Source organism: Rosa chinensis, chromosome 2 (genome assembly GCF_002994745.2).
Source record: "Rosa chinensis cultivar Old Blush chromosome 2, RchiOBHm-V2, whole genome shotgun sequence".
NCBI classification, from domain to species: domain Eukaryota; kingdom Viridiplantae; phylum Streptophyta; class Magnoliopsida; order Rosales; family Rosaceae; genus Rosa; species Rosa chinensis.
The window spans coordinates 32,606,317-32,632,683 of NC_037089.1; the positions used below are offsets into that span (position 1 = coordinate 32,606,317).

General features: G+C 36.9%; 2 protein-coding genes across 6 annotated transcripts; both read right to left on the reverse strand.

Moving 5' to 3' along the window:
- Positions 1–659: 659 nt before the first annotated feature.
- LOC112189294 (ribonuclease P protein subunit p25-like protein) lies at positions 660–21,147 on the reverse strand. Of its 5 annotated transcripts, XM_040515636.1 has the most exons (10): positions 21,132–21,147; positions 4,398–4,429; positions 4,187–4,314; positions 3,397–3,477; positions 3,203–3,291; positions 3,031–3,105; positions 2,025–2,086; positions 1,860–1,919; positions 1,337–1,510; positions 660–1,045 (listed from the first exon to the last, which is right to left on the reverse strand). In XM_040515636.1, the coding sequence occupies exons 3-10, from the start codon at positions 4,310–4,312 to the stop codon at positions 960–962; spliced, it is 753 nt and encodes a 250-aa protein (XP_040371570.1). In that variant the 5' UTR covers positions 4,313–4,314; positions 4,398–4,429; positions 21,132–21,147; the 3' UTR covers positions 660–959. The 5 variants fall into 5 exon arrangements, with proteins under 5 accessions (XP_040371570.1, XP_024184366.1, XP_024184364.1 ...); XM_024328598.2 differs by lacking the exon at positions 21,132–21,147 and having other exon boundaries at positions 660–1,036; positions 1,343–1,510; positions 4,398–4,570; XM_024328596.2 differs by lacking the exon at positions 21,132–21,147 and having other exon boundaries at positions 1,343–1,510; positions 4,398–4,570.
- On the reverse strand, positions 5,940–14,013 carry LOC112186803 (RNA-binding protein 39). Its single transcript, XM_024325324.2, has 13 exons — positions 13,234–14,013; positions 11,843–11,921; positions 11,389–11,445; positions 10,862–10,917; positions 9,815–10,043; positions 9,168–9,254; positions 9,018–9,092; positions 8,783–8,866; positions 8,147–8,211; positions 7,863–8,055; positions 7,698–7,786; positions 6,805–6,919; positions 5,940–6,188 (listed from the first exon to the last, which is right to left on the reverse strand). Exons 1-13 carry the CDS (start codon positions 13,881–13,883, stop codon positions 6,153–6,155), a joined length of 1,815 nt encoding a protein of 604 aa, XP_024181092.1. The 5' UTR covers positions 13,884–14,013; the 3' UTR covers positions 5,940–6,152.
- Positions 21,148–26,367: the final 5,220 nt, after the last annotated feature.

A 26,367-nucleotide genomic window follows, 5' to 3' on the forward strand; every position in this document is an offset into this window, starting at 1 on the left:
TTCAGATCTCGGTCTTGTCAAGAAATAGAACCTCCCCCACCATTTAGCCAACAATATACACAGCCTCCTCCGTCATCAATTTTGGTAAAAGCCCCAAACCTCAACCCAAACTGGGAGAGATCAGAATCCTTGCTGGCTCCTCCAGCCCATCGAAGGAGGTTAGGACAAGCAGAGAGCGACCGTAAAACCAAGGGCCACCATTCACAATCTGATCGCGCTACTTCTCCACCATAAACTTCAACACAAATCTCTCTCCCTGCTCACGCACCGATAATTTGTTCTTCACATTCCAGACAAAGGAGCTGGTGCCCATGAAAGCTCGAACATCGAGCTCGCATTTGGCAGAGTGATTTTGCAAGAATGTTGCTCCACCACCAACAAACGTCAATTTCCGCTTCTCGACCATCTATCAGCGAAGGAGAAAGATGTAATTTAACTTGGAGGAAACCCTAGCAGCGCTTTCTTCTTACTTTTTTCTCTGAAATGTAATTTACCTTGGAGTTCTTTAAGACTGTAACTGTTGTATAAAAACTAAAATTAACATTTGCTAATAATATCAAATACTCCCAATATTTTCACCAAACATTAAACTGATGCTCTGTTTGAATTAGCATGAAGAACACAAGAATTCAACATGTGCTATGTTAACAGTTAGCATATTGCATTACGAATAAAAGAATGTACTGCTCTATTATTTCTATAAAAAGAAAAGAGAAACATTTTACAAACCTTTGTAAGGTGTATAAAAAACTCGATTAGCAAGAACTACAAAAGTATTCCTAACCTCATGACCTACAAACAAAATTTCAAGCATCATGGTTGCAACACTTAGAAAACTTGAAAGGAAAGACAGGGCCCATAGATATCAGCAAACTTCACGAAGACATAAGCAGAGCAGGCATCCCACATAGCATTTTTTTTCAAGTCCACACATATCTTGTACTTGGGCAACCATCTGCTCAAGCAGCTGGTGCTTGGCCATCCAGTCGAGTACTACGACCACGCCCACGGCCCCTTCCCCTTCCTCGGCCGCGCCCTGTGAGCCCTTCAAACAAAATACAGTACCATCAGCTTAACTAATTACTTAGCAAGTATCCCAGGGACTCGATGTCGGCACAAGGAAAAGAGACTTCTAAACTATTCCTTTGTGGCTTTCGTCTATAAAGACTTTCTCATCAACAGCTAAATGCATAGTGTTACATCAGGCAATAATACTGTTTATAAATTGGATGCTTGCCAGAAATCTAATGAAGTCGTTAAGAGTTGAAGTTAACATGAATCGTAATGAACTTGACCAAACATATAAAGCAGAGAAATCACTACTCCAAGAGCTTACCGCGACCTTGGATAGGTGCACCTTCAGCATAATCATAGTATCCACCTTGCTGACCATAACCTCGTCCTCGACCCCTAAAAGAACCACCTCTCGCACGGCCCCTACCTCTGCCACCATAGCCACGCCCACCATCCCAACCATCTCCATTATAATCAACAACTCCATTGTAGCTCCCTGTGCATACAATAACATGAATCAGAGGAAAACCGAGTTGGTAACTTTTGCAACTCTAAGAGAGAAGTTGACGGATCCTGAAAAGTGGCAAGTGATTATTTGAAAAGGAGTTTTTGTCTCCATTCCAAAAGCATATGAGATACGAATCCATGCTTTTAAATAAATTAACTTGAAAAGAACAGAATCCAATAAATATCAGCTGCTTTGATCAAGGAATGAAAATCTATGCATAATTTAAATCAAATTTGATGAGGTCCAAAATCTGAAGTTCTGTACATCCAATTTTTGAACAGCTCAAATAATCTATGGAAAAAAATAAAATCATTAAGTAATCATTTTAGAGCAGTACCTCTACCCCTGCTTCTTCCTCGGCCACCACGTCCCCTGCCTCGGAATCTAGGTGAACCCTCTGATTTACACATAAAGGTAAATGAAAATAAGTTGAAGAGTTTATATAATAAAAGTCAAGGCCTGTGTAAACAAGTATACATAAACCAAAATATCATCAAATCACCTCCATCATCCTCAAAATCATTCAATGGTTTCACTTGATCAGCCGGAATAGGGGGTTGGTAGCTGTAGATAAGCAAATAAAGAAAATTAGAAACGCTCTAAGCACATATGAAGTTTCAAGAATATAGCTTAATCACACATGGGTTACTTTTGTATGCAGATTTCACTATATCCATACAGACAAAATCAAAGATAAGATTACAGTTTCAAAATATCATCACAGATACCAATTCAGATCACCATGAGTTTATATACACAGAAAAGACCTTTAGGTTTCATTCATTCTATACTGCAAATAATATTTTTATGCACCTTTAGGCACCAACGCTGATATCATTCTACCCCATGCATAATTCAATTACAAAAAGTTAAAAACTCCACACTTCTTTTTGTAGCACCTGTTAAAAGTATAAACGAAGGGGCAGCCTACATCTACTATTTGATGTGCATCCAGAAATGTTACTAATTTAAAAAACTATTCAATCAAGTTCGTAACACGCAGCAATAATTGATCACAAGTTGAAAGCAATAGTTTTTATCTATACCAAAATTAGTTGCATCTCAAATTGTTAATGCTGTCCATTAAGTATTAAATACTATCATGTTTCCAAATTTCATTACAACACTGGATGTGCTTATGAAACATCATGCACTTATGGACAGGTAACTAAGAAGTATCAAAAAATGTTTTCTATCAATGGAACATGAACATTGATTAACTTAAAAAAAGACTTGAAATATTCATCGTAAGTTTAAATAAAAAAACTGAGTCTTGAATCAAATTACATAATCAGAATCTGATATATTACTTTATTATTGCCAGATTTATAATTACTAAATGGAAAGTCCAATGTTGATTCACCTGGTAAGGTCACAGCCAAACATGTGACGTTACACAGTGAATCAACATCATAATGCTCATTTGAATTGAACCTCCATGATACAGTACAAATGTACACATCCGAATACACAGAATCCAAACAGTCATCACATTCCTAATGACTTACCCTGTAGAGGTTGTCTTCAGCTCTGTCTTTGACAAAGTAATCGTGATCATTGAAACATGCCGAGTAGTCTCTAGACTGCAGCAGAAAATACAAGCATCAATACCAACATCAAGTGAAAAGAATTTCACATCTGCACACACTTAATATCATAGAAGAGTATACGGTGTCATACGGAAGCAGGCCTTCTTCCAGGGGCTCCCACACGTCAGTTATATCAGTTGATCCAATAGAAGTATTCTGATGGAGGCCAACAATCCTTCTCTGGAAGCAGAAAGCCTTGGTCAACAAAAAAATATATGGAAATGCTCATGCTCACTTGAAGTGCATGAACATAAATTCACACATAAAGGTAAGAAGTTATCTCACCTTGATCAGTTCAGCAATCATCACAGTTTTATTGATAGCTCTGCCCATTGCCTTGAGGACAATTTCACTAGACCCTTTGTCCTGCAGAGATACATGCGCTAGTAAGATAGAGCAAAAGAGGGACCAGGTAACATATACTTGTAACAATCAATAAGCAAAGCGCACTCACGATCAATGGAAAACAAAAGGCAGTGAATTGAAGTCACAATTAAAAAAGTAGGTCATCAATATGGAGTTACCTTGGGGAGTTTGCAATCAAATAAAAACTCAAACATAACCCAATGCAGAAATTGAAAACGTCAAGTTGAAATAAGTAGTAGTTTATATGCAAACAGAGTTGCAGTTTATGACTTTTTAGTAAACACAATCCATTTTGGTATGTGCTGGATTAATAACAGGATCAATTTACCGTATTCTCCCATACCATCCAAGATTTGAAAATTGATAAGTACACTCGCCAAACCGGGAAAAATTGACTTCCATTAATTCCTTCTGTGCGTTAAACAAACCCTATAAGCTCTGTACCAAATGCATCACAAATCCAACTATATTACACTCGAACCTCCAAATATTAACAGATTCTATGTCATTCTGCATATATCAAATCATTCCTTCTCCACTAACCCCAAACCACGAAAACATATAACCTAATCGAAACATGTAAAAACAAGTTGAATATACAAAGCAAAAACTAAGGCTGGAAGTGCAACGTAACTAAGCAAACAAAGAAAAGCGCCTTTTAAGCGAAAAAGAAAAGAAAATAAAAATGAAAAAAGAGGGAGGGAGGGACCTGAAGGAGAGTGGTGGCGTAAGTAATATAGTTCCTCATTCTACCTTGAGCGGTGATGCGAATCTCATTCTCATTTATAGGCGTGGCCTCTGCCTTGGGCTTCTCCACCCTCTGGTACCTATCCATCTCTGCAACCAAACCAAAACTCTAGTCAGTAGTCACAGCCCTAATCATACCAAACAGAAACGAAATTAGGGTTTGGAGGAGTTACCGTTGAGTTGGGAGAGAGAGAGAGAGAGAGAGTCTGAAACTGTGGCCTGACTGACTATATGTGGTTTTGGCTCTCTCGGTGGTCTTCTTCTTCTTCTTCTTTTTCTTCAAAAGCCTTTTGCTTCAGATTTGAAATTACGCCCTAAAGTGTTTTTGCGGTTTTGGAACCTGTTTTTATATGAATGGCCAAGCAAGATAAACGAGCCGAGGAAAATGGCTGGCCAAAATAAAATTAATTTTTTTTTATTTTTTCTTTTTTATTTCGATTAGGGCTTTTCTGGTGGTCGCGCTCTTCTAGCCGCCGAGACCGCTCACTCCTATTTGCTCGCATTCTTTGGGTCCCAGCCCAACACTTGTCAAACCTTTTCCTAACCTAGCTTCATTGCCCTATTGGGCCTCTTTTGGGCTGTTTGGGCGAGACATTATCCAAGCCCACAACCAATTCGGACCACGTTACCCAACTGCTGATAAAAGGGGGCATATATTTATACATGCTTAACTTGAGGGAAAATTCTTTTATGTACCAACACTCTAACAGTACAAGTAAACCAACAGATCTAGTAAATTTTAGTATTTGATATTTATAGACAATTTTTTTTTAATAATAAAAAATATACTTGATGTTATCTAGCCGTCCATTACTGTGGATGCAAGGGCACGTCATCGGTGCACTGTATACCCTCTCTAACTTGACGGCGCGTGTGGAAATATTTCTTCCAACGGCTCAGATGTGACTTGGATGTGTCCAGTGTTCTTTAACATCTTATGCTTCACAGCTTGTCGCTGGTAGGATCGGTGTGAGCAGTTGGTTAGGTGATTGATAGCAAGTTCAGGGAGTGGACTCGGTGAACTCAGGTAGGTCCTACGCAATGGCTCATTGATGGATCATGATCGGCACCCTCTAAGTTGGTTGTGGGTAATGCCACGTCTTTCTTGGAACGTGTCCCTTATCTTGTCGGTCGTGCCAACTTGCTTAGCTTGAGGGAATTAGCACTGCCAAGAATTTAACTAGTATACGAACATGAATTTCATTTTCACTCCTTTTTTTGTTATATTGGAGAGCATTCAACCCTTAAACCCAACGCTCCATCACTACATGCGTGACTGCAAAATTATGGTTAAATCTAGAGCACTCCTTAAAACTAATTTGGAGGGGATGAACCAAATGTGATAAATTTGGGAGTACAACGCGTGTGGAAGACCGGATGCGACGCTCAAGGCAAAATGACTCTTGCAGTCCACCTGATGCTAGTGTATGAAATGAAACTCTGTGAATCTTGTCCTCTGCGTCTTCCATTGCCACTTGATCCAGATGCCAAAAACACTTCCAACACTAATGGTAAGGAATAAGTACTATTTCTCAGGTGAGATGAGTAAAATATACGTGATGAATAAGAATAAGACTACTATCAACCACAAGCTTCTGTATTTTAGAATATGAGAACAATGCGTCTAACCATTGTAGTAACTGGCCGATTTAATTTAACACGTTTTACAAATATCATTGGCAGGTTTATAGATTATAATGAAGCAAATGCGGGTATATCCGGGAAAATTGAACTCTTGACATTAAAAGAAAACAAAAGGTTGGAGTACAGAAGTACACATTTCCTACCGAGTCCCATGCCATTTGATGTAATCAACATGTATGAATCAAACTAGGAATCAAATAACCTAAAAACAAATAGCTAGATTAGCTACCCTTCAACTAAGGAAACACACCCAATACACTTCCCCTCCTGCGTGTAGTCATGGCTCACACTCCAAACTTGGCCTCGTAAACTTGAGGTTGCTGCAAACAAAAAGAATCAGTTGAGAACTGAGATACATCTATAAAAATACGTCATTCCCATGATGCGAACATCTACTGCACATATGCACCTTACTTAACGTCAGAATGAATTACTTACAAGTCAAACAGCAAATATTTCCTTAAAATTAAGTTTAACATTGAACATTGGGGCATAAAGCCAAGCTGCTTAAAACCTATCATGTCATCTTGAACCTAGCGCTCATCTAAAAACAAAAACTATGATACTAGAAGTTTCTCTCATGAGCTGGTTACATGTTCTCAAACCAAGAAAGAAAAATTAATAACAGTTTTACCAGTTACAGTAATGTACTTGAGGATGTTTTAGTCAATGCAATTTTGGCAAACCTCCTCTCTAGATTATGATATATTACCAAATGTACTTGAGAACAGTTTTACACTGTTACAGTAATGTACTTGAGGATGTTTTAGTCAATGCAACTTTGGCAAACCTAAACCTCTCTGGATTATGATATACTACCACTCCAGGTCATATATCATAAAGATTTGGTACATCTACTTTTTAGACCAAAATTTAAAATCAGAAATGGAACAATCTCTTTTAAGTGAAAAAAGAGAAGGAATATAAGAATATTACCATGAAAAGGGCTGAAATCTGCCTGCCTGCAAACCATCTCAGATGCATTGCACGTTGAGCTGCAGCTGCTGCTTCCACAGTTTCAAACCGCAAATACACAAATCCAGCACTGTTTCTGTATCCAAGATTTTTTTTTATTTTAAAAAAACACAATTAAAAAGGGAAATGGCATCCATGCACACAACAGCTTATGTACCACAGGCAGTTTTCCACAACATAAACCTTAGAAAATGCATAGCAATGGGGCAAGACCTTTATTCCTTCACTATTTTAGATGCATTGTACTGATTCAACATATAGGAAATTAGAGAATGGCAATTCTACTCCACCTACGTAATATAATAAGGAACGAGGAGAAAAACCTAAGGGGTACTGTGTTTAAGGTCTTACGAGGTGAAGCTTAGGTTTGTAATGTGTCGGGTGGAGGGGTGTTGTGTTTAAGAGAATAGGGGGAAATCTGGAATCACATCAATAATTCTCAGAAATCACCCAAGATAAACTGTTTGCAATACGCAATCTCATTCACTAATTTCAATCAATATATATTGGGTCTTATATAGACCCAACATTAAATGACCCTCACCTAATGATTTCTAGGGACCTACCAAGTCTATATTAATGACTAACCGAGAATGCCTAATAAAAACTAATACAAGACTGAATACAAAGATCATGAACCTCAAATGAAACATCTAGAAGAGACATTAGAAACTTCTATCATTTCATCCATTGCCGACACTTTTAGGTAGTACACATGATCTTCAGAAAGGAGAATGTGAAGCAAAACAATAATCCCATCCCATCCCTAAATTTGAAAAATATTCATAACCATTCTATATAAATAGCAATACCAACAGAAACAGCATATTCAACGTGTCTATCCATATACTTACTTCTCCACATAAATGTGCTTCACGCGACCATATTTTGAACATTCATCTTCGACGTCGTCTTTTATGTCTACATCAAAATCTGGCTCCGTCTGCAATTTATTCTACATCATCAGATTACAAACTTTTTAAAAGCGAAAGAAACAATTAGCTTCTAGGAACACCAACCTCCGTGGCTGGATCAAACATATCCTTCAATAATAGACATTCACTGGGGTTTCCAATAGGTTCTGCTACTGCAGGCACTTTTGCTGGAAGAAATGGTGCAGAAAGGGTGGCTTGACCATTCATCGGCAAATTAACAGCTCGTTGATTAGGTGCTGACCCATTTAGCCCAGGTACTCCGAGAGAACCTGCAATACTGCCTCCCAAAAAAAAAAAAAGTTAAGAAATGCGTAATATATATTATATATTTTATTATCTGAACATAGTGAGTACATATGAATACAAACCTTGTGGCAGTTCCTGTGCGGTCCAGCTTTTGCATTAGCAATGCTCTAGATTGAGCATTTAAAGACTGCAAACAAAAAAGTCAAAAACATGAGAGGAAGACACTTTGCAGAAACTGGAGTAGATCCTACACACGTTTAAAATAAAGAAGATGCAAGCACACAGTAGAAATTTAGTATTCAAGGCACTCTATCTTTCCACAGTTGCATCTATCTATAGTAATAGTTAATTAAATGTGCAAAGGAGAAGAAGCATGGAACATAAATTGTCCAGTGAAATGACAAAGGCCTTTTATACACCCCTTGTTGTCATAAGTTCCACTCTCTTTATGGGGGGAGCATCCAAAAATATGATGAAACCAAGTAATCAGCTACAAAGGGTCCACCGTAAACAAATAATATCCTAGAGATTCTACTGGCAATATTTTCCTTTTGTAAGTATCAATATTAGAGAGTTTCCTGAAAATTCTAAATCAGCACATTTGATCAAAATTTTGCTAATTTTTTATTTACAGAACTCTTGATATAGTCAATGTTTACTTTCAAACCCCAGATATTCCGTTAACATTGATACTAAGAACTTTGGATTTATGAGAAGTACCAATTGCATACGCACAAAATTAAACTATTCAGACTCACCAAACCACCCCCATCATCATCATCAAAATCTGCTGATTTTGCACCAGTCTCTTGTGAGCCAACATGATCTGTAACGGATGAAACCTACACAGTGTGTCAAATAAGTTTTAGCATGTGCTCAATGACAAATAGCCTAAAGGACTACCAAAGATAACTAACAACAATCAACCATCTAAAAATCATGCATCTCAGAACACTTGGTATCCAAATTTGATTACAAGAAATAACTGCCTACCTTGATAGTTCGACCAGCAATGTCCAACTTCCCATTCAAACTTTGAGCTGCCTTTGCATGTTCCAGATGAGCAAACTATAAACATAAAAAACAGATAAGTTCCAGCCAACATAAAGTTTTCTAAACAATCAATGAAAGGTAATCACTGACTTGAACAAAGCCAAAGCCCTTGCACTGTGATGTCTCAATATCAAGGGGAAGTTGCACAAGCTCCACTGGACCAAATGGTTCAAAAATCTGAGAACAAATAGTAAATATGGATGTCATGAGAAGATACTACAATCTTATAGAATTGAAAACCAACAAAAATATTTCTGTCATCCATTCCTTCTATATTTGTATTATAACATACAGCAACATTTGTTAATTTCAAAACCCTTAGTTATCTCATTTAACAAAATACAGCCCTGGCAGGGGGCCCGAGAGAACCAATTATTTTAATTTTATATATGTGGATTATGTTATATGGAAAACTATTGTAATTTTATACTAAATACTGTTTAATAATCCAATGAATACCACTTCGCTATTGCAAGAGGCCCAAAAGTAATTTATTGTAATTCTTTTCTTGTCGGATTATAACTGCAAAAAGGGGACTCACTGTATATATTTCCTGTGCCTCAAAAACTATGTACTTCCCGGATTCTTAATCAAGGTGTACACAATAAATCTTCCTCTAATGAAGGTTATAATTTATTCTTCCCTTGCTTTCGCTCGTTATTTCTCATATTCTTTTCAGTGAAAATACATACATCATGTGTATACATACAGCAATTACCAAGATGGAGTTGCAATACCTCTCTAAGATGAGTCTCAGTCATGTTAAAATGCAAGTTCCCTACATAAAGTTTCCTGTCAACTGCACCATATGGTCCTACTACGCCTGTGGTACCACCAGTAGCAGTAGATTGAACAAGATTCTTTTCTGCCTCTGAAGGTTTCACCATTACAGGTTGTCCAAGAAGTAGCTGACCAGAGAGAGCTATAGCCATCGGCACATGCATTGCATCGTAAAATTCAATATACCTGAAGCATTGATAGGCTCTTACAGTGAGTTTAATGGACCATATGATACTATAAGTATTTCAATCAAAACTTACAAAGCATATATCAAAGAGACGTATGGAAACAAAAACTCAAGGGCAGAGAGCTCAATCTGAATTTCTTTTGATGAATCTGATGACTCATATAAAAGAAAATGTTAGCTCATAATAGTAAAATAAGAAGCTAGAAGAAATATCTCTAGCAAATTACAAATATACACAGTGAAATAGGGCAGGTAGGAAAAGCAAGCACTCATCTTCATCCTTACTTTAAATGAGCCTATGAGTATTGATGACAAAATCCAATACAAAACAAATTTACAGCAAACTGCCATCTTAAAACCTTCAACAGCACTAGAAAAGACCACTAAGAACTCAACTAGACTTGAAACTTATAAATCAAAGGATATCAAGCCAACACCAACCCCACCCTCCAAAAGATTTCAAAGAAAAGTCCCTATTATGTCAAACCCCATGAAGTCAATTTTTCCACTACAGAATGCGAGGACAGTTAATGAAGAATTTGATAAGGTCTGCTCGGATGCAGAACGGAGCCCTTATTGCACGAAACACGAAGAGGAAGAAAGCGGGAAAGGATAAAAATAGGTTTTGGTCATCTACCTTGAGTGCGCAGCATGAATTGATTAAACATGAGTGCAAGGTATTCCCACCATCCCTCATCATTATCGCATTGCTAGTTCATTTAAGAATACAGTTAAACTTGATTGTAGAAAGATGATATGCTAACAACTTATTATAACACACACATGACTATGATATAACTTTGTACAGTACACATACCCAACACCTTTCGATCGTCTAGAATTCCTGTCCATGATCAGCCGTACATCCCTCACCTGAAAGTTAAAAACAAAATGCAAAATATCTGTAAGATCAAATATAAATTAAAGTGCTTGAACAGAAGTAGCTTATACAGAGGTTTTTAATTTACACTACATGATGAAACAGCTAGTTGGGGACTTGGGGTGTTCACAAGATGACGACATAACTCATTTATACATTTTCACTCACCCCACATATACAGAATGTTGAGACAATACAACTCATTATATTACTCGTAACTGAAGGCAGAGGATCATGTACTGCAACAGGAAGCAAATGTATCTCAATAACATGCAATCATAATGTGTGAAGGAGTGTCTCATGAAACAAGATTGCATATTCTGAGACAAGTATGAAGAAACAATTGTAACCATAGTGCATGCAGATGTCACAAAATGTGAAAACAAAAGTACCAAATTCGTTGCATACATTAAAATAATCAACAGTATCTACTAATCTAAAAGAAAGAATTAATTTCAGCCAACCTTGCCCGCCTTTGAGAAGAATTCATAAACATCTCGCTCGGTCGCCTTCAGTGGCATCTGTCAGCACCAGATTAACAACAAAAAGAAAAATTAGGAAAACATGAAAGGGAATAATTTAGCTTAGGTTATTTAAGTGTACATATCAAGAACTAACAACCAATTATCAACATCTCAGTTATAATTTCAAACCTGCAAAAATAAACTTCCAACTTTAAAATTTATAAATTTGAAAGAACACTTTTTGTCATATAAGTTTGATAACAGGCAGTAATAATAGTTTCCTGAAAATGTAAACTATCTATTTAACGAGTTAAATTCCAAATCTCAAATCTCAGTATCATTATAACTTTTTGAGAACCTAAATAACATAACATAAAGAATTGTACCTAAGCATTGATTGTAAATTACAACAGGAAAAAAATCCCAGAAGAAAAAGATACAGCAACTCATCTACCTGGTAAGCAAAAACAGTTCTCTGATCCCTTTCTGGATCAGCTTCAGGCTCCACCATTTCTTTTTTGTCTTTAAACCTCCTGTCATTGATATTTGACAAAATTCAATTGTTATAATATTAACTATTTCAATTGAAATGGCTGAAAGTACAATTTTTATTATTAGCCAGGCATGCACATACACATTTGCACCAAAAGAAAACAACAGGAAGTTATTATATCATGTTTGACCGACCTTGTTAACTACCATGCAACTGTGAAGGCGTAAGCATTCGGATGCATGCCTTTCCCTAAAATATCTATTATGTCTGGTTGAAACAAAAAACCAGTTTCCAGATATACATAGGCATTCTCCTAACTGTAACTCGTCTTAAGTTTTAAGTAATAGCAAGTACCAAACTGACAGTTCAGTTGAAATATTGAGATGCACATTAACCATAATAATTCTCACATCAAGAGAGTACTTTACAAAAAACCTCAATACTGGCGGCAACTAGAATATACAGACTGAAGGAAGAAGATGACAAAATATTAGTCTAAGAAATGCAAAACCTACCAAAAAAAAAAGTAGTAAATTACATCTTAGCCCCTCGGAGTGATCAAAATGTTATAATCTATCCCTAAGTTTGTTCCTATACAAACCACGATCATGTTTCCCTTCATTACTGTTCTCCACACAAAAGCATAGCTTAAAGTAATTCCCACCAAGACGGGATTTTGTGACCGATCTGCTAATAAATTTCTAGGAAAACAAGGATAATCGGCCAAAGACCAAAAGAGTCATATCCCCTGAATCTTGTTGGAATTAATGTCCTTTCTACTTAACTCTATAGTTTTCTGTTTATCTCGTGATTTCAATTTTATCAAGTAGTTGGTTGTTGTAACAACCTAAGATAATGTTTAATATCCAATGAGTCTCTTTGGTTCTCTAGGATACAAATGTCTAGAGTCCTAAGCTGCCTATAAGTATAACTCTGCTGTTGTATGGTTGCTCAATCCAATTAATACAAACTGAAGAGATCTGCAGTGGCAACTCAGAAACTAGTTTTCTTCGTCTCCATAAACACTTATGCATTTCCAGTTTTCCTATTCACATCCTTTTCAATCCAACAAATCTTATCCTCAGTTTCCAGACATGAGACTAGGATTCAACTCAATTCTTCTCTTATAGTAAAGAAGAAAATTCAAGTATGCACAGTAACTCATTTCTACCTACTCCTGTTTATCTACACTGAGATGTAATATCAGCTTAAACAAGTTTGAGGAGTCAGTGAGTACAGGGATAAAGCATGCAGTTCCGCCAAAACAATCCATCTTAAGAGTTAATATCAGAAACATTAACCACTATCATTGAAAGATATAAACCACACTGAAAGCATACTAACACAATTACCTGCTCTCATTCATCTCGATTTCTCGTTCCTTTTCCCTAACTTCCCTCTCCCTATCACGATCAGTGTGGCTCCTACTCCTCCGAGACCTCTCCTTCTCTTCCCTATCAGACCGGCTCACACTCCTCCGGGACCTCTCCTTCTCTTCCCGATCCGACCGACTCACACTCCTCCGAGACCTCTCCTTCTCATCCTTCTCTCTTCTCTCTCTATCATCCCTCTCTCTCCTCTCCCTCCTCTCTCTTTCCTTTTCCTTCTCCTTCTCTCTCTCCTTCTCCTTCTCCTTATCCCTATCCCTCCTCTCTCTCTCCTTCTCCTTCTCCCTACTGCTCCTCTCCCTGTCTCTCTCCCTCTCTCGCTCGCCGCCGCGATCACGATCCCGGTCCCTCTCGCCGTCTCTGTCCCTCTCTCTACCACCGCCGCTGCTCCGGTGGTGCCGATCCCTATCCTTTTCCTTATCGCGGCCATTCTCGTGCTCGCCGCCTCTGGACCTTTTGCTGCTCTTCCTGTCCTCGTCGGCCGAAACGTCGTCGTCTACCTCTCTCTTCCTGTAGCTCTTCTCGGTGGCTTCCTTCTTCGCCTTCTTCTTCGAGTCACGGTCGTCGTTCTCCTGCACGGTCTTCTCCAGGTAATCGTACTCGTCGAAGTCCATCGCTGCGATTTGGTCGAATAGGGTTGAGTTTTGGGATTTTTTGTATTTCTAGGGTTTTGAAGGGTTTGTGTAAACGGGAAAGGATTTGGTATGGGGTGCTCTGCTTCTCTATAATCTGGGCTCTGGGCCTCCGTTGTAATTTGCTTTGTATTTGAGGGCCTCTTTTAAACAATGACACTAGACTAAATTGTAAAATTCAATTATTTACGATTTTACGTCAATACAGGAAGCAGCGGTTCCGATATGAATACGGCGACACAACACAGTAGGCCTCATCATATGGCCCTTGGGCCCAAAGCCCGGCCGGCCCAACCCTTTCTCAAATGGGGTAGGGTATGGGTCATACAAATGAAGCCCGACCCTACCCTACGGCCCGGCCTGATTGAAACCGTAAGGGCTAGGCCCGGTCCGGCCCTAAAATTTATATTTTATTTTTGTTGTTTTCTATTACATGTGTTATGTGTATAAAAGTAAAACTATTAAACTTGTATTGAATTGTTTTAATCTGTCATATTAGGAAATGAGTCTTTTAAATTGAGTCTGTCAGTTTGAGGCCCAAAGGTATGAAGCCCAACTCCAAAAAACCAACTATCCAAGTCCAACTCAAGTCTCCAATATGGCAAAACCTAGCGCTACCGAGTAATCGAGGTCTTCAGACAAAAACTTTAAAACGAAGACCACATCCGCCTCTCTCTCGAAACCCTCTCTTCCTTCAGAAAGCAAACCTATACCCCTCCAGTCCTCCGCCGCCCGTAAAATCACCACCACCACCTCCGATTCCCAATGATCTGACGAGGAAGATCACGTCGATGGCGATAGCGGCTAGGGCGAATCTGGAGGCTGAGGCAGAAGTTGAGCGAGAAAGATAGGGTTATTTTTGACCTCGAGCTCCGTCATCTCCATCTGCGATGCTTGGTTGACGGCTCCTGTCACGCCCCCAAATCCAAGGCCAATATTGTACTGAAATATGGCTCGTGAATTTGTGACGTGAGTCAAAACAATACAATTTTCTTCTTGAATAAATCAACAAGAAGTAAAAGAAATTATATACATTTTTTGAATAGTACTTTTTTTTAGAAAACAAATATCGGTAATATATTTACAAAACCAAAGTTAAGCAAAATTCGAATCAGTACAGGTATTTACTAGAAATAGTAGTAGAAAAATATTATTTTATCTAGTAGGTTCATCCCGTTTCCCCAAGCATCTACTCAATACCTGAAAACAAGAAGGTGTAGCATCATGAGCAACACAAGCCCAGTAAGTACACAACTTACATTCTTATATTAATGTGTCTTATAAGAAATCAAAACTAAACAACCAAGTAAAATGTACCAAGAACCATTTATATGTTCATACGAATTCTTAAATATGTATATATATACACACAATACACACACACATATATACAAATATATTCATTCATGTGAATGGTTTGGTAATAAATCACAAAGTCACATCTTCTTATCAAACCAACAAATATTGTAGTATTAATATGTGAAATAACCTTAAAGCAATACATGCTTGATTTTCTTTTTACCAACACCTTCACATATTCAAAATATATCATGGATAGATATTTGATCAATTTCACATAACACCTTCACATATTCAAACCTTCACATATTCAAAATATATCATGGATAGATATTTGATCAATTTCACATAACACCTTCACATATTCAAAATATATCATGGATAGATATTTGATCAAAATAACGTAAGTACAATTCTCTTTTTAGTGAATTTTCAGATTAACTGGTAACAAATCACAGATCCACGTGTTAGGGTCCATAATACCAAAACACGGGAAAACCAGGTTGACTGGTATCAAATCATAAATCCACGTGCTAGGGTCCATAATACCAAAGCACGGGAAAACCAGGTTGACTGGTATCAAATCATAAATCCACGTGCTAGGGCCATAATCCCAAAGCACGGGTAAGCCGCAGCATACCAAGGCCACTCTCCAAAGTATGTATACTCAAAGTACCACCCTTCCTAAGAGTATAATAGTGCACTATCTGAAGGGACTAGAGCCCACAGCTTAACGTCATCATAACACCCAAAACAGTTTTACCAGTAATTCACTTAAGCACGGGGTTGTTGTAATCACCCGGCTTCACAATTGTACTTTTCAGACATAATCAATTTCACAACATACAATCTTTATAAATTATAGATCGTAATATATGTATATGTACACACACATATAGATACATATACTTAGGAATAATCTCATATGAAAACATGTGTAACATAATTGTATAACACAAATAAGTAAATTCACTAGCAAACAACATAATTAAAAAGAAGCTTATACATAATTGAAATCAAGTAAAATAGGTAATAATAAAGCACAAACATTAAATAAGTAACTATAAACAATTTAACAAAATTAAATTATAGTTCGTATAAACATTAAAAAGAAGTTTATACATAATTGAAATCAAGTAAAATAGGTAATAATAAAGCACAAGCATTAAATAAGTAACTATAAATAATTTAACAAAATTAAATTATAGTTAGTATAAACATTAAAAAGAAGCTTATACATAATTGAAATCAAGTAAAATAGGTAATAATAAAGCACAAGCATTAAATAAGTAACTATAAATAATTTAACAAAATTAAATTATAGTTAGTATAAACATTAAAAAGAAGCTTATACATAATTGAAATCAAGTAAAATAGGTAATAATAAAGCACAAGCATTAAATAAGTAACTATAAATAATTTAACAAAATTAAATTATAGTTAGTATTTCAGTCCTTATGTCCAAATCCATTGAAGTTCATCAACCATGTTCATGTTTCTCCGATTAGAGTCATCAAACTTCAAAATATGTTATGTTGTCCATCACAAGTCCGAATTAGTCAAATGAGTACACCGTTTCAAAGGGTTTTTCACAAGGAATCCAATGGAATAAGTCATGTAGTCCAAATCAGAGTGATATAGTCCAGAAATGGTGAAGAACCATAACAGTGCAGAAACCGATATTTTTAATACTGTCCTTTGATGTCTAAGTAATTACGTACTGTGTATTTTACCATTACTTCTCAAACTTTCCAGATCAGAAGTAGAGGTCCTAAGATTCAAATTGATATAAAGTTTGTAGAAAATGGATAAGAAATGAGGGAGATATGAATTTTTGAAGTTGTGATGGCTGTATGAGATTTCCAGCAAGTTTAAAAGTTGAAAACTTTGATTAGCCATAACTTCTTCATTTCTGAACCTTTTTTAGTGATTCAAAAGCCTAACTTGAAGAACTTTTGATGAGGAATTTAATACTGTAATTAGTTTTGACAAAACAGATTTTTGTTATATACGAAAATACTGGTTTGCAGTAAAGCAGATCCTTTTCCATCTTATCATTGATTATGTAGTTTGATAAATCTTAAAGACAAAAGAACATAAAAATGTATTCATGTACTTACTTAAGAAACTCAGGGGTGAGGTGAAGATTTTGGTCTTGAATTCAAGCTTGGACTTCTTTAAGAAAAACAAAGGGAGCTTCTAAAGAGAAAAAGGATGAAGGATTTGTGTGGGAATCTTGAGTTTTCTCTACAACTAAGGGAGTGTTTGATCAATTTTGCATTTGATCTTCAAGCTTGTAAGAAGTATGATCAGATCATATGCTTAAATAGGCTAGGATTAAGCATAAAATAAGTAAGTGGCAAATTATTATAAGGTGAGTGACTAATTACTATTTAGGTTAAATGATTAAAATGATAAGATAAAATTAAAAAAAAATAAAAAGAAAGAAAGCATAAATCCACTTGCTATATATATATATATATATATATATGCATATATATATATATATGTATGTTCACATACACATCCATATGCACATTTACCCAATTAATAAGTAAAGAACTTTAGTAAAAAAAAACTAATTACAATAATTAGTACTAAAATGACATGCATCACAAAAATAACATAGATGAGAGTCTTGAGCTCAATAACGAAGATTTTTCAAATATAGTTAATAATATAGTGTTCTATAGTTGACACTAATTTTCGGGTTATTACAGCTCCTCCTTCTGGATCTCTAACGCCCAAGGTGAGGACTTCGTTCCCGATTTTTGTTTGTTCTGGGTTTGGATCTCTCTCCATCTCTCTTACGAAATCTCACACTTCTTCTAGATCAAAGATGCTCAGAGCGAACTTTGTTCGATTTATCTTCCTTTTGGTGTTTGACTCGCAGTCAGATCGAATCGGAATATTGATTCTGATTTTTGATATCAGCCATGTATTATGTGCATCTGCTGGAGAAGAGCTTTGAGACAGATAATAAACTGAAGCTGGATCGGAAGACCCAGCTGGCCAAGAACCTTGGGCTACAGCCAAGACAGGTGGTTGTGTGGTTCCAGAATGAATAGTTGTTCTGGGGATATGATTGATTTGATAATCAGCAAGTTTAGTAGTTTGTTTGTGTTTCTTTGTTCAATTACTGAATTGGGTGTCCAAGATTAGTGCTTTCTTGGCTGCCATTGGTTATTGTTGCCTGTAATGTGGAGGTCCTTGGATGCTTTATATGTTTGTCTTGGTTTAATTTCACCCTGGGACAAAAAAGTTGTTCTTGACATGGGTAAATCATCCCATTTATATTTCCTGTTGAATTGTTTCTTAACTGAGGGAAAAGGTTATCTTTGTTACTTAGTACAGAGTAATAAGGTTATAGGGTCGTCCTATGCAGATTAAGATTTCAAACCTATTAGAGTTAGCTTGACTCTGCCTTCAGTGTTCTTGTTTCATGGTGCAGTGAAGATTGAAAATATATTTGGCTGCCTAGATGATCTATTTGAGAGCATTATGTTATTGTTATGTTTACCATGACTGCCTTTTGTTTCTGGTTTGTTGGGTAAATGGAACAGTCCTATCAATTTGCTTAAGAATGTGCAATTGCTGCATGTGTTATTGATTGGTTATCTTAATATGTGGCCCTATCTGTTAACCAATAAATAGAACGATATATGATGGACGGGGTTGATTAATTTGGCTTTAATCTGGAATGATCAAGTTTTGTGTGTCAAACATAGAATCATAGATAGACAGAGAGATTGTGGGGGTGGGGATGTTGTTAGATGATGAAGAGAAACTGGATTCTAGGAAGGGGGACACCGTCCATATGTTAAACATGCTGGGCTTCATTACTGTTAAGCAAGCTGGAAATGAATGTGAGTTAGTTTATGTGAGATTTATAGATATTTGTAATTAAATCAGGTTCTCAAATCTCAAGTATTTGAGAAACTGGATTCTAGGAAGGGGGACACTGTCCATATGTTAAACATGCTGGGCTTCATTACTGTTAAGCAAGCTGGAAATGAATGTGAGTTAGTTTTATGTGAGATTTGTAGATATTTGTAATTAAATCAGGTTCTCAAATCTCAAGTATTTAGTTTCATACTTTCATATATATATATATATATATATATATATATATATATATATTTTTTTTTTTCAATTTGAGTTTGTGTAGTTAGCAAAAATGTGTTTTATGTGAGTTAAACAAAGGCCCGGCCCGGCCCTATTCAAAAAGGGCTAGTCCGGCCTGACCCTTTCGACCCTTGCGAAATGGGCCTTAAGGGCGAGTAAGGGCTTACGTATTGAAGCCTCAACCCGGCCCTAAGTTTTATTGACTTGGTCAAAGCCCGACCCGACTCTACCCTAAGCCCTAAAATTTAGGGTAGGGCTGGCCCTAGCCCGGCCCATGATGAGGCCTACAACACAGTGACACGTTAATTTAAATTGTTGGCATGATAATTAAATTAATTAAAATAAAAGGATTGTCTCACGTACATAAAATAAAGGTTTTATCCATTTACCCCATTTCTAGGGATTTTTTTCCCACTTACCCCATTAAGTTTTTTTAATTCCCTCTTACCCAATACACTCTAGGAGAGTATTCCCTAATACCTCATTAAGTTTTTTTTTTAATACCATTTTACCCCTTACCCCTTTGTTACTTAGAGAGAGAGAGAAACCATAGAAGACTTCGCCGGAGTCCGTCACAGGCCGCTGGAATCCGGTCACCTGCTGCCGGAATCAGGTCACCGGTCGCCTGATTCCGGTCACCGGCCGCCGCCCATCGGACCTTTCAGAAAACCTCACCGGAAATGTTTATTACCCCAATAGACATCTATTGCCCACCAATAAAGGGGCAATAGAGGTCTATTGCCCCTCAATGGACGTCTAACAACCATGTATTGCCCCCCAATAGAACTTTTTGTCTATTGCCCCTAATAGACGACTATCAACCATGTATTGCCCCCCAATAGACGTCTATTGCCCCCCCATAGGACTTTCAGTCACTAGAATAAGAACTAATCTTCCTAGATTTAGACAAATAAAACTTTGATTAAAGAAAAAAATGAGAATATTACATCAACTCAAAACGTCTATTGCCCCATAGGACTTTCAGTCGCTGGAATAAGAACTAATCTTCCTAGATTTAGACAAATAAAACTTTGATTAAAGAAAAAAAATAAGAATATTACATCAATTCAAAACGTTTATTGCCCCATAATAGACATCTATTGCCCCCCAATAGACCCTTAACACACTTCTTTTGGCCCAATAAAACCGTTTTTTTTCCTTCATTTTTTCTTCCATTCTGGCCCTTCTGCCCCATTTTACCAAAAAAAGGGGGGAAAAAGCTAGAAATTCACTAAATATTTTTTTCACTTTTTTCTTTCCTGCTGCCCTCATTTTACCAAAAATAAATAAAAGAAAGAGGAAGGACATGGAAGTCCGGCCTCAGTAATCACCATTACCTTTCCAACTCGTGAAATCTCATTTATACTGCAGCATGTCTCTACTTAATATATCAAAATGAATATTAATTGGAACAACTATTTATAGATCGAAATGATTTCAAATTCGTGCATTGAGGTCAAGCCAATAATCATTGATCTTCTTTCATATCAGAATAGTTCACTGCCCATCCTTTAATTAAGATCATCAACATATACGGTATTGCATTATTCAAGTTGAATAATAAATAATTCAACTAATATCTGACCTTTGGCGATGTGCATAATCAAGTTGATCAAACAGGAGCTCTAATCCCACTCGTTGTCGTACCATGGCACCCGAGCAAGCAACCGTCACCGGAGCTTTTCCAGCAAATTGAACAGAGGCGTAACCAAAATAAGGGAGAGAGAGAGAGAGAGAGAGAGAGAGAGAGAGAGAGAGAGAGAGAGAGAGAGAGAGAGAGAGAGAGAGAGAGAGAGAGAGAGAGAGAGAGAGAGAGAGAGAGACTTACGTGTGTGACCGGAGGCAAATTTGAAAGAGAATTCCGACAGTGAATTCCTAGGGGAGAGAGAGAGAGGGATCTGAAATCGGAGAGGGATAAGAGAGGGGAGAGAGCGCGATGTGAAGGAGAGATATCGCGGGTTTATTAATTTGATTAAGGACAAAATTGTCATATTAATTTGATTAAGGACAAAATTGTCATTTTGCTTCAAATTGAGTTAGTAAGAATAAAAATTTGTTGCTGGGATAAGTGGAACAATTTTAGCTGATTTTGGTGTTTTTGGTCAAGAACCCTAAAATAAATTGAATGAAGACTTGACAGAGTATACATAGTGAGGGAGAATTGAGAGTGCAGTGAGCGTTTTAATGAAATTAGAAAAACAATGACTGAACTGATAAAACTCCAAAAATATAAAAGACTAAGCACAATCTAGTCCTTTTTTTTTTTTAATGAAAATATCATTTTAAACAAGATACTGTGCACATAACCCAAGGACACTTATATGCTAGTCAATGTTCGAAGAAAAACTTGATCCTTAGACAATTGATTTAGTGACATTTTTAATAAGTAAAATTAATTATATTTTTAAACTTTAAAAGTAATATTTTAAAAGTAAAGTGATACAGTTAAATCTCTATAAATTATGTCTAAAATTAACATTTCTAAAAGTAAAATGATACATTTTGCAGATGTGTGTTTGGGAGTGAACACGTTTTTAGAGTCGGGTGAGTTGGAGTATTCTGCAAACTTCACTCACTTATGTCTCATTCCCAAAATCCCGGATGCATAAGAAGCTAATCATTTTCGACCAATCGCCTTATGCAATGTTCTATACATAATCAGCTCCAAGGTAATGGCAAATAGGTTGAAAAAAATAATGCCTTCTATAATCTCTCCATTGCAAAGCACATATGTATCCGGCCGGTTGATCTCAGACAATACACTTGTGGCACCTAAAGTTGCTCACTTCATGCACAAGTTATGTACGCAAGAAGAAGGTTTCTTATTACTCAAGTTAGACATAAGCAAGGCTTACGACAAACTGGAATGGGATTTCCTGAGAGCTATGTTAATTGAGCTAGGATTTAAAGATCAGTGGGTTAATATCATCATCAAGTGTGTTGCATCTGTTCATTATTCTCTTCTGATCAATGGACAACCTTTTGAAGCCATTGTCCCAACCAGGGGCATTAGACAAGGTGATCCCCTCTCACCTTACTTATTTATCCTATGTGTAGAAGGCTTATCTGCTTTAATCTTCAAGGCAGTGGAAAGATCTCAATTAAAAAGTCCAACTATGTGTCCGGGAGCTCCCACTTTGCATCACTTATTTTTTTGCAGATGATAGTCTAATTTTAGGAGCTACAACTGAATCTGAATGTCTAGTTTTGAGACAAATTCTAAATACATATGAGTTGGCTGCTGGACAAAATGTTAATTACCAAAAGAGCAGTGTTGTTTTCAATAGGAATGTACATCCCTCTGTTAAGGATAAATTGGCTGCTATGCTAGAGGTTCAAAAAGTGGAAGAGCATGACAAATACATGGGCTTACCATTGAGAGTTGGAAAGTCTAAGACTGAAATCTTTGCATATATCAAAGAGAAATTGACAAAAAAGCTTACAGGGTGGAAATAAAAAATCCTAAGCTCAGCGGGTAAGGAAATTCTACTTAAAGCGGTTGCACAAACAATGCCTTCTTATGTTATGAGCTGTTATCTACTTTCAAAATCTCTGTGTGATGACATTCACCAGCTATGTGCTCAGTTCTTTTGGGGTGACATTGACCAAAAAAGAAAAATTCACTAGCTAAGCTAGGGTAAACTCTACATGACAAAACAAGGAGGAGGATTGTGTTTCAAGAACTTGTACGCTTATAATCTAGCTATGCTAGCAAAACAAGCATGGAGGCTTATTTCTAATCCCCACTCATTAATAGCCAAGGTGTACAAGGCCAAATACTATCCCAATAACTCCTTTGGGATGCAGAATTGGGAGATGCTCCGTCCTTTTCTTGGAGAAGTATATTGGCAAGCAGACCTGTTCTTGTTGTTGGTATCCAATGGAGAGTGGGAAAACTGGTGAACATATTGATGTATGGCAGGACAGTTGGATTCCTGCGTGCCTGTCATGCCCCGATTTTCAAGCACAGTTAATAAATGAATAATCAAACATAAATACTCCGAAGGTAATGGTTCAGACATCAAAACAAAATAACTAGAAAATTTTTCATTAAAGAACAAGTAAACAAAGATGTTCTGAACCCATAATGTCAATACAGACTCATTCTTTAGAGTTATATATTATATTACACTAAGTTTACAAATTAAACTGAATCTACAACTCCATAAGTAAACAAACTCACCACACTCATTACACAGTGGAAGACAATTCGTCCTAGATCACGCTTGAACAAGCTCGAGAAATCTACACTGTTAAACTTCAAGTCCTGATTCCAGCCACCACCTTTCGAATCATGCTTCTAGGTTGCCATAATTGTGATCTAGAGGAGGAGAGGGTCACAACATGACCAGATTCATGCTCAGCCCGTGGCTGGAGGAGAGATTTTTGACTAGGTCCATAAACACCGCTGCCGCCACCTTTGATCTCAATCTACGGTGCGTGCAGGAGTAAACCAGTGGCGGAGGGGGAGAGAGATAAGAAGATTCTGAGCCGGTTGGTGTTGGGCCCATCGTTGGAAAAGTCGAGTTGGGTCAGGGGTTTGAGAGAGAGAATGAAACTTCCGCAAAAATCTGGAAAGTTTCCAAAATGGGAAACTGAAATTATTTTATGATTTTTCCTATTTATACTAGATTTGGAAACTTTTTCCGTTGGTCATAACTTCTTCATACGAACTCTGAATTTTGTATTCCGTATATCCACGAACTCGTATTGACACGCTCTACAACTTTCGTGAATGAAGTTTTTGGAGAAACTCAACGAATACAAAGTCAACTCCCTCACCTCTCAAAAATAAAACATTTCGAATAATTATTTGTTCGAAACACTTCCGCTCTACCTTCGAACCACGAAATCGTACTAACGAACACTGTATTAATTTCAGAAAATTTCAAAAAATTAATAACGAATTTACGGGGTGTTACATTTCTAAATACCTTGTACACAAACCGCTACTTGCTACTATCAACAAGGTTGCAGATTTGATTGATGCTACTAACCGAACGTGGAAGCAAGATGTGTTGAATGCAAATTAACTTTCAACCCCCAATTGTTACAAAAATTCTGGGCATTCCCTTAAGCAGAGTTGCAGGAGAAGATCGATATCGACGAATGCCTGAAAAAAAAATGACAAGTACACAGTGAAGTCGGCTCACTGAATTGCAAGAGAGAAAGTCATGGGCAACCTCCTAGCTTCTACATCCTCTTGTGACCCTTATCAAGGTTTATGGAAAAAGATTTGGAACACAAAGGTTCCTGGCAAATTCAAAATATGTCTCTAGAGGGTTGCCATCAATATTTTGCCTACCCAAGAAAGCCTAGGTCATAAAGGCTATTCAGGTCCTTTAAACTGTCTACTATGTAATGATGCTTGGGAAACAACAAGTCATGTGTTGCATCATTGCCATGTTGCCCAAGAAGCCTTAGCAGTTGCAAACATTCTGATCAGTGAGTGCCTACCTTGCAGCTTCAAAGACTGGTCAACGCATCAGGGACCTCACCCCAATAAGGAAAATTGGGAGAGATTACTATGATTATGTGGGCCTTGTGGAAGAACATAAACAATAAGCTATGGAAATACTTGAATAAGAGTGCACATGAAATTGTTGCTTCTACAAATTTTGCAAGCACAGCAAACGACATCATAAGGAAGTGCAGCCAAGCCAGGTAAATATTGGACTTCACCAGTAACACACTAACACAACAGCTCAAAATCAACATTGATGGAGCTTTTATGCCTTCCAAAGATATTGGAGCCATTAGTGGAGTGATTAGAAGAAGAGATGGCTCTTTCGTAGCTGCTTTTTCCAAATTAGTTCAACATGTTTCCTCTCCAAAACATGTAGCACTGCTAGCCATCAGACAAGGACTTGATTTTCTTTGGCAAATTGGTGTGCAGGAAGTTTGTCTTGAAAGTGACTGCCAGATTGCTATACAACAGATTGGAGATGATGATTTTGAGCTCAATGAACATGCCAATCTATTACTAGATATACATCAGAGTAGGAAAATTGTAAAGCACCTGGCTTTTGCTTTTGCTCTTTGAACGACCAATATGGTCGTGCATAGGCTTGCTGCTTTGGCTTACGAATTCAATACCTCTCAGGTATGGATAGATCAAGCTCCAGCTCATATTTTGGATGCTTTGGCTTTTAATTGTAACCATCTTGTTTAATCAATAAAGTCCTCGATGCTTTTACTCAAGCAAAAAAGAAACAAAAAAATCTCTATAAATTAATAGCTTTGAACTACGAAAATCCTATTTAATTAAGCGAATATTTAATTAGTAAATTAATAATTTATTAATTTATCGATTAATGAATAACTTATTAATTTGTTAAAGTATTCTTTAGTTTCTTAAATATTGTTGTATTTTGTTCAATGTACTACATTGTTCAATGTATTACGTGCACATTATTCAATGTGCTATTTTGTTAAATATACTATGTTGTATAATGTATTAGAGCTAAATACTGTTTAGTACCCTGTGGTATGGACCAAATATCGATTAAGCCCATTGACTTTTAATTTCATCAAAGTGAGCCGCCAACGGTGTTCCTACAGCCTTCGATTAATCCATATTGAATCGCTTAAGCACCTTCTTAACATACTGCGCTTGTGAAAGCTTTAGAGTACCAGCCACTTTATCACGGATAATCTTTATACCTAAGATTTTCTTCGCCTCACCCAAATCCTTCATCACGAATTGGTTTAACATCTCTCTCTTCAACTTCTCAATCTCATTGAAGTCTTCCCCAGCTATCAACATATCATCCACATACAGTAAAAGAATGATATAAGATTGTCAAACCTCTTGAAGTAACAATAGTGATCAGATTGACATCTTGTGTAGCCACTACCACACATGAAAGCATCAAACTTCTTATACCACTGTCTTGGGGCTTGTTTCAAGCCATAAAGGCTCTTTTGCAGTTTGCATACCAAGTCCTCCTTACCAGGTGCTATAAAACCTTGTGGTTGCTTCATGTATATGACCTCCTTCAAATCAACATGAAGAAAAGTAGTCTTGATGTCTAGTTGCTCC

Excerpts from the sequence above, each read along its gene's own strand:
- LOC112189294 (XM_040515636.1), bottom strand. The coding sequence starts at position 4,312 with ATGGATAGGTACCAGAGGGTGGAGAAGCCCAAGGCAGAGGCCACGCCT. Across the intron at positions 1,920-2,024 it reads TGATTTTGAGGATGATGGAG|AGGGTTCACCTAGATTCCGA; the intron begins GTGATTTGATGA and ends TGTGTAAATCAG. Across the intron at positions 1,046-1,336 it reads TGCACCTATCCAAGGTCGCG|GGCTCACAGGGCGCGGCCGA; the intron begins GTAAGCTCTTGG and ends TTTTGTTTGAAG.
- LOC112186803 (XM_024325324.2), bottom strand. The coding sequence starts at position 13,883 with ATGGACTTCGACGAGTACGATTACCTGGAGAAGACCGTGCAGGAGAAC. Across the intron at positions 9,255-9,814 it reads CTGAGACTCATCTTAGAGAG|ATTTTTGAACCATTTGGTCC; the intron begins GTATTGCAACTC and ends ATTTGTTCTCAG. Across the intron at positions 8,056-8,146 it reads CGCACAGGAACTGCCACAAG|TATTGCAGGTTCTCTCGGAG; the intron begins GTTTGTATTCAT and ends TTTGGGAGGCAG.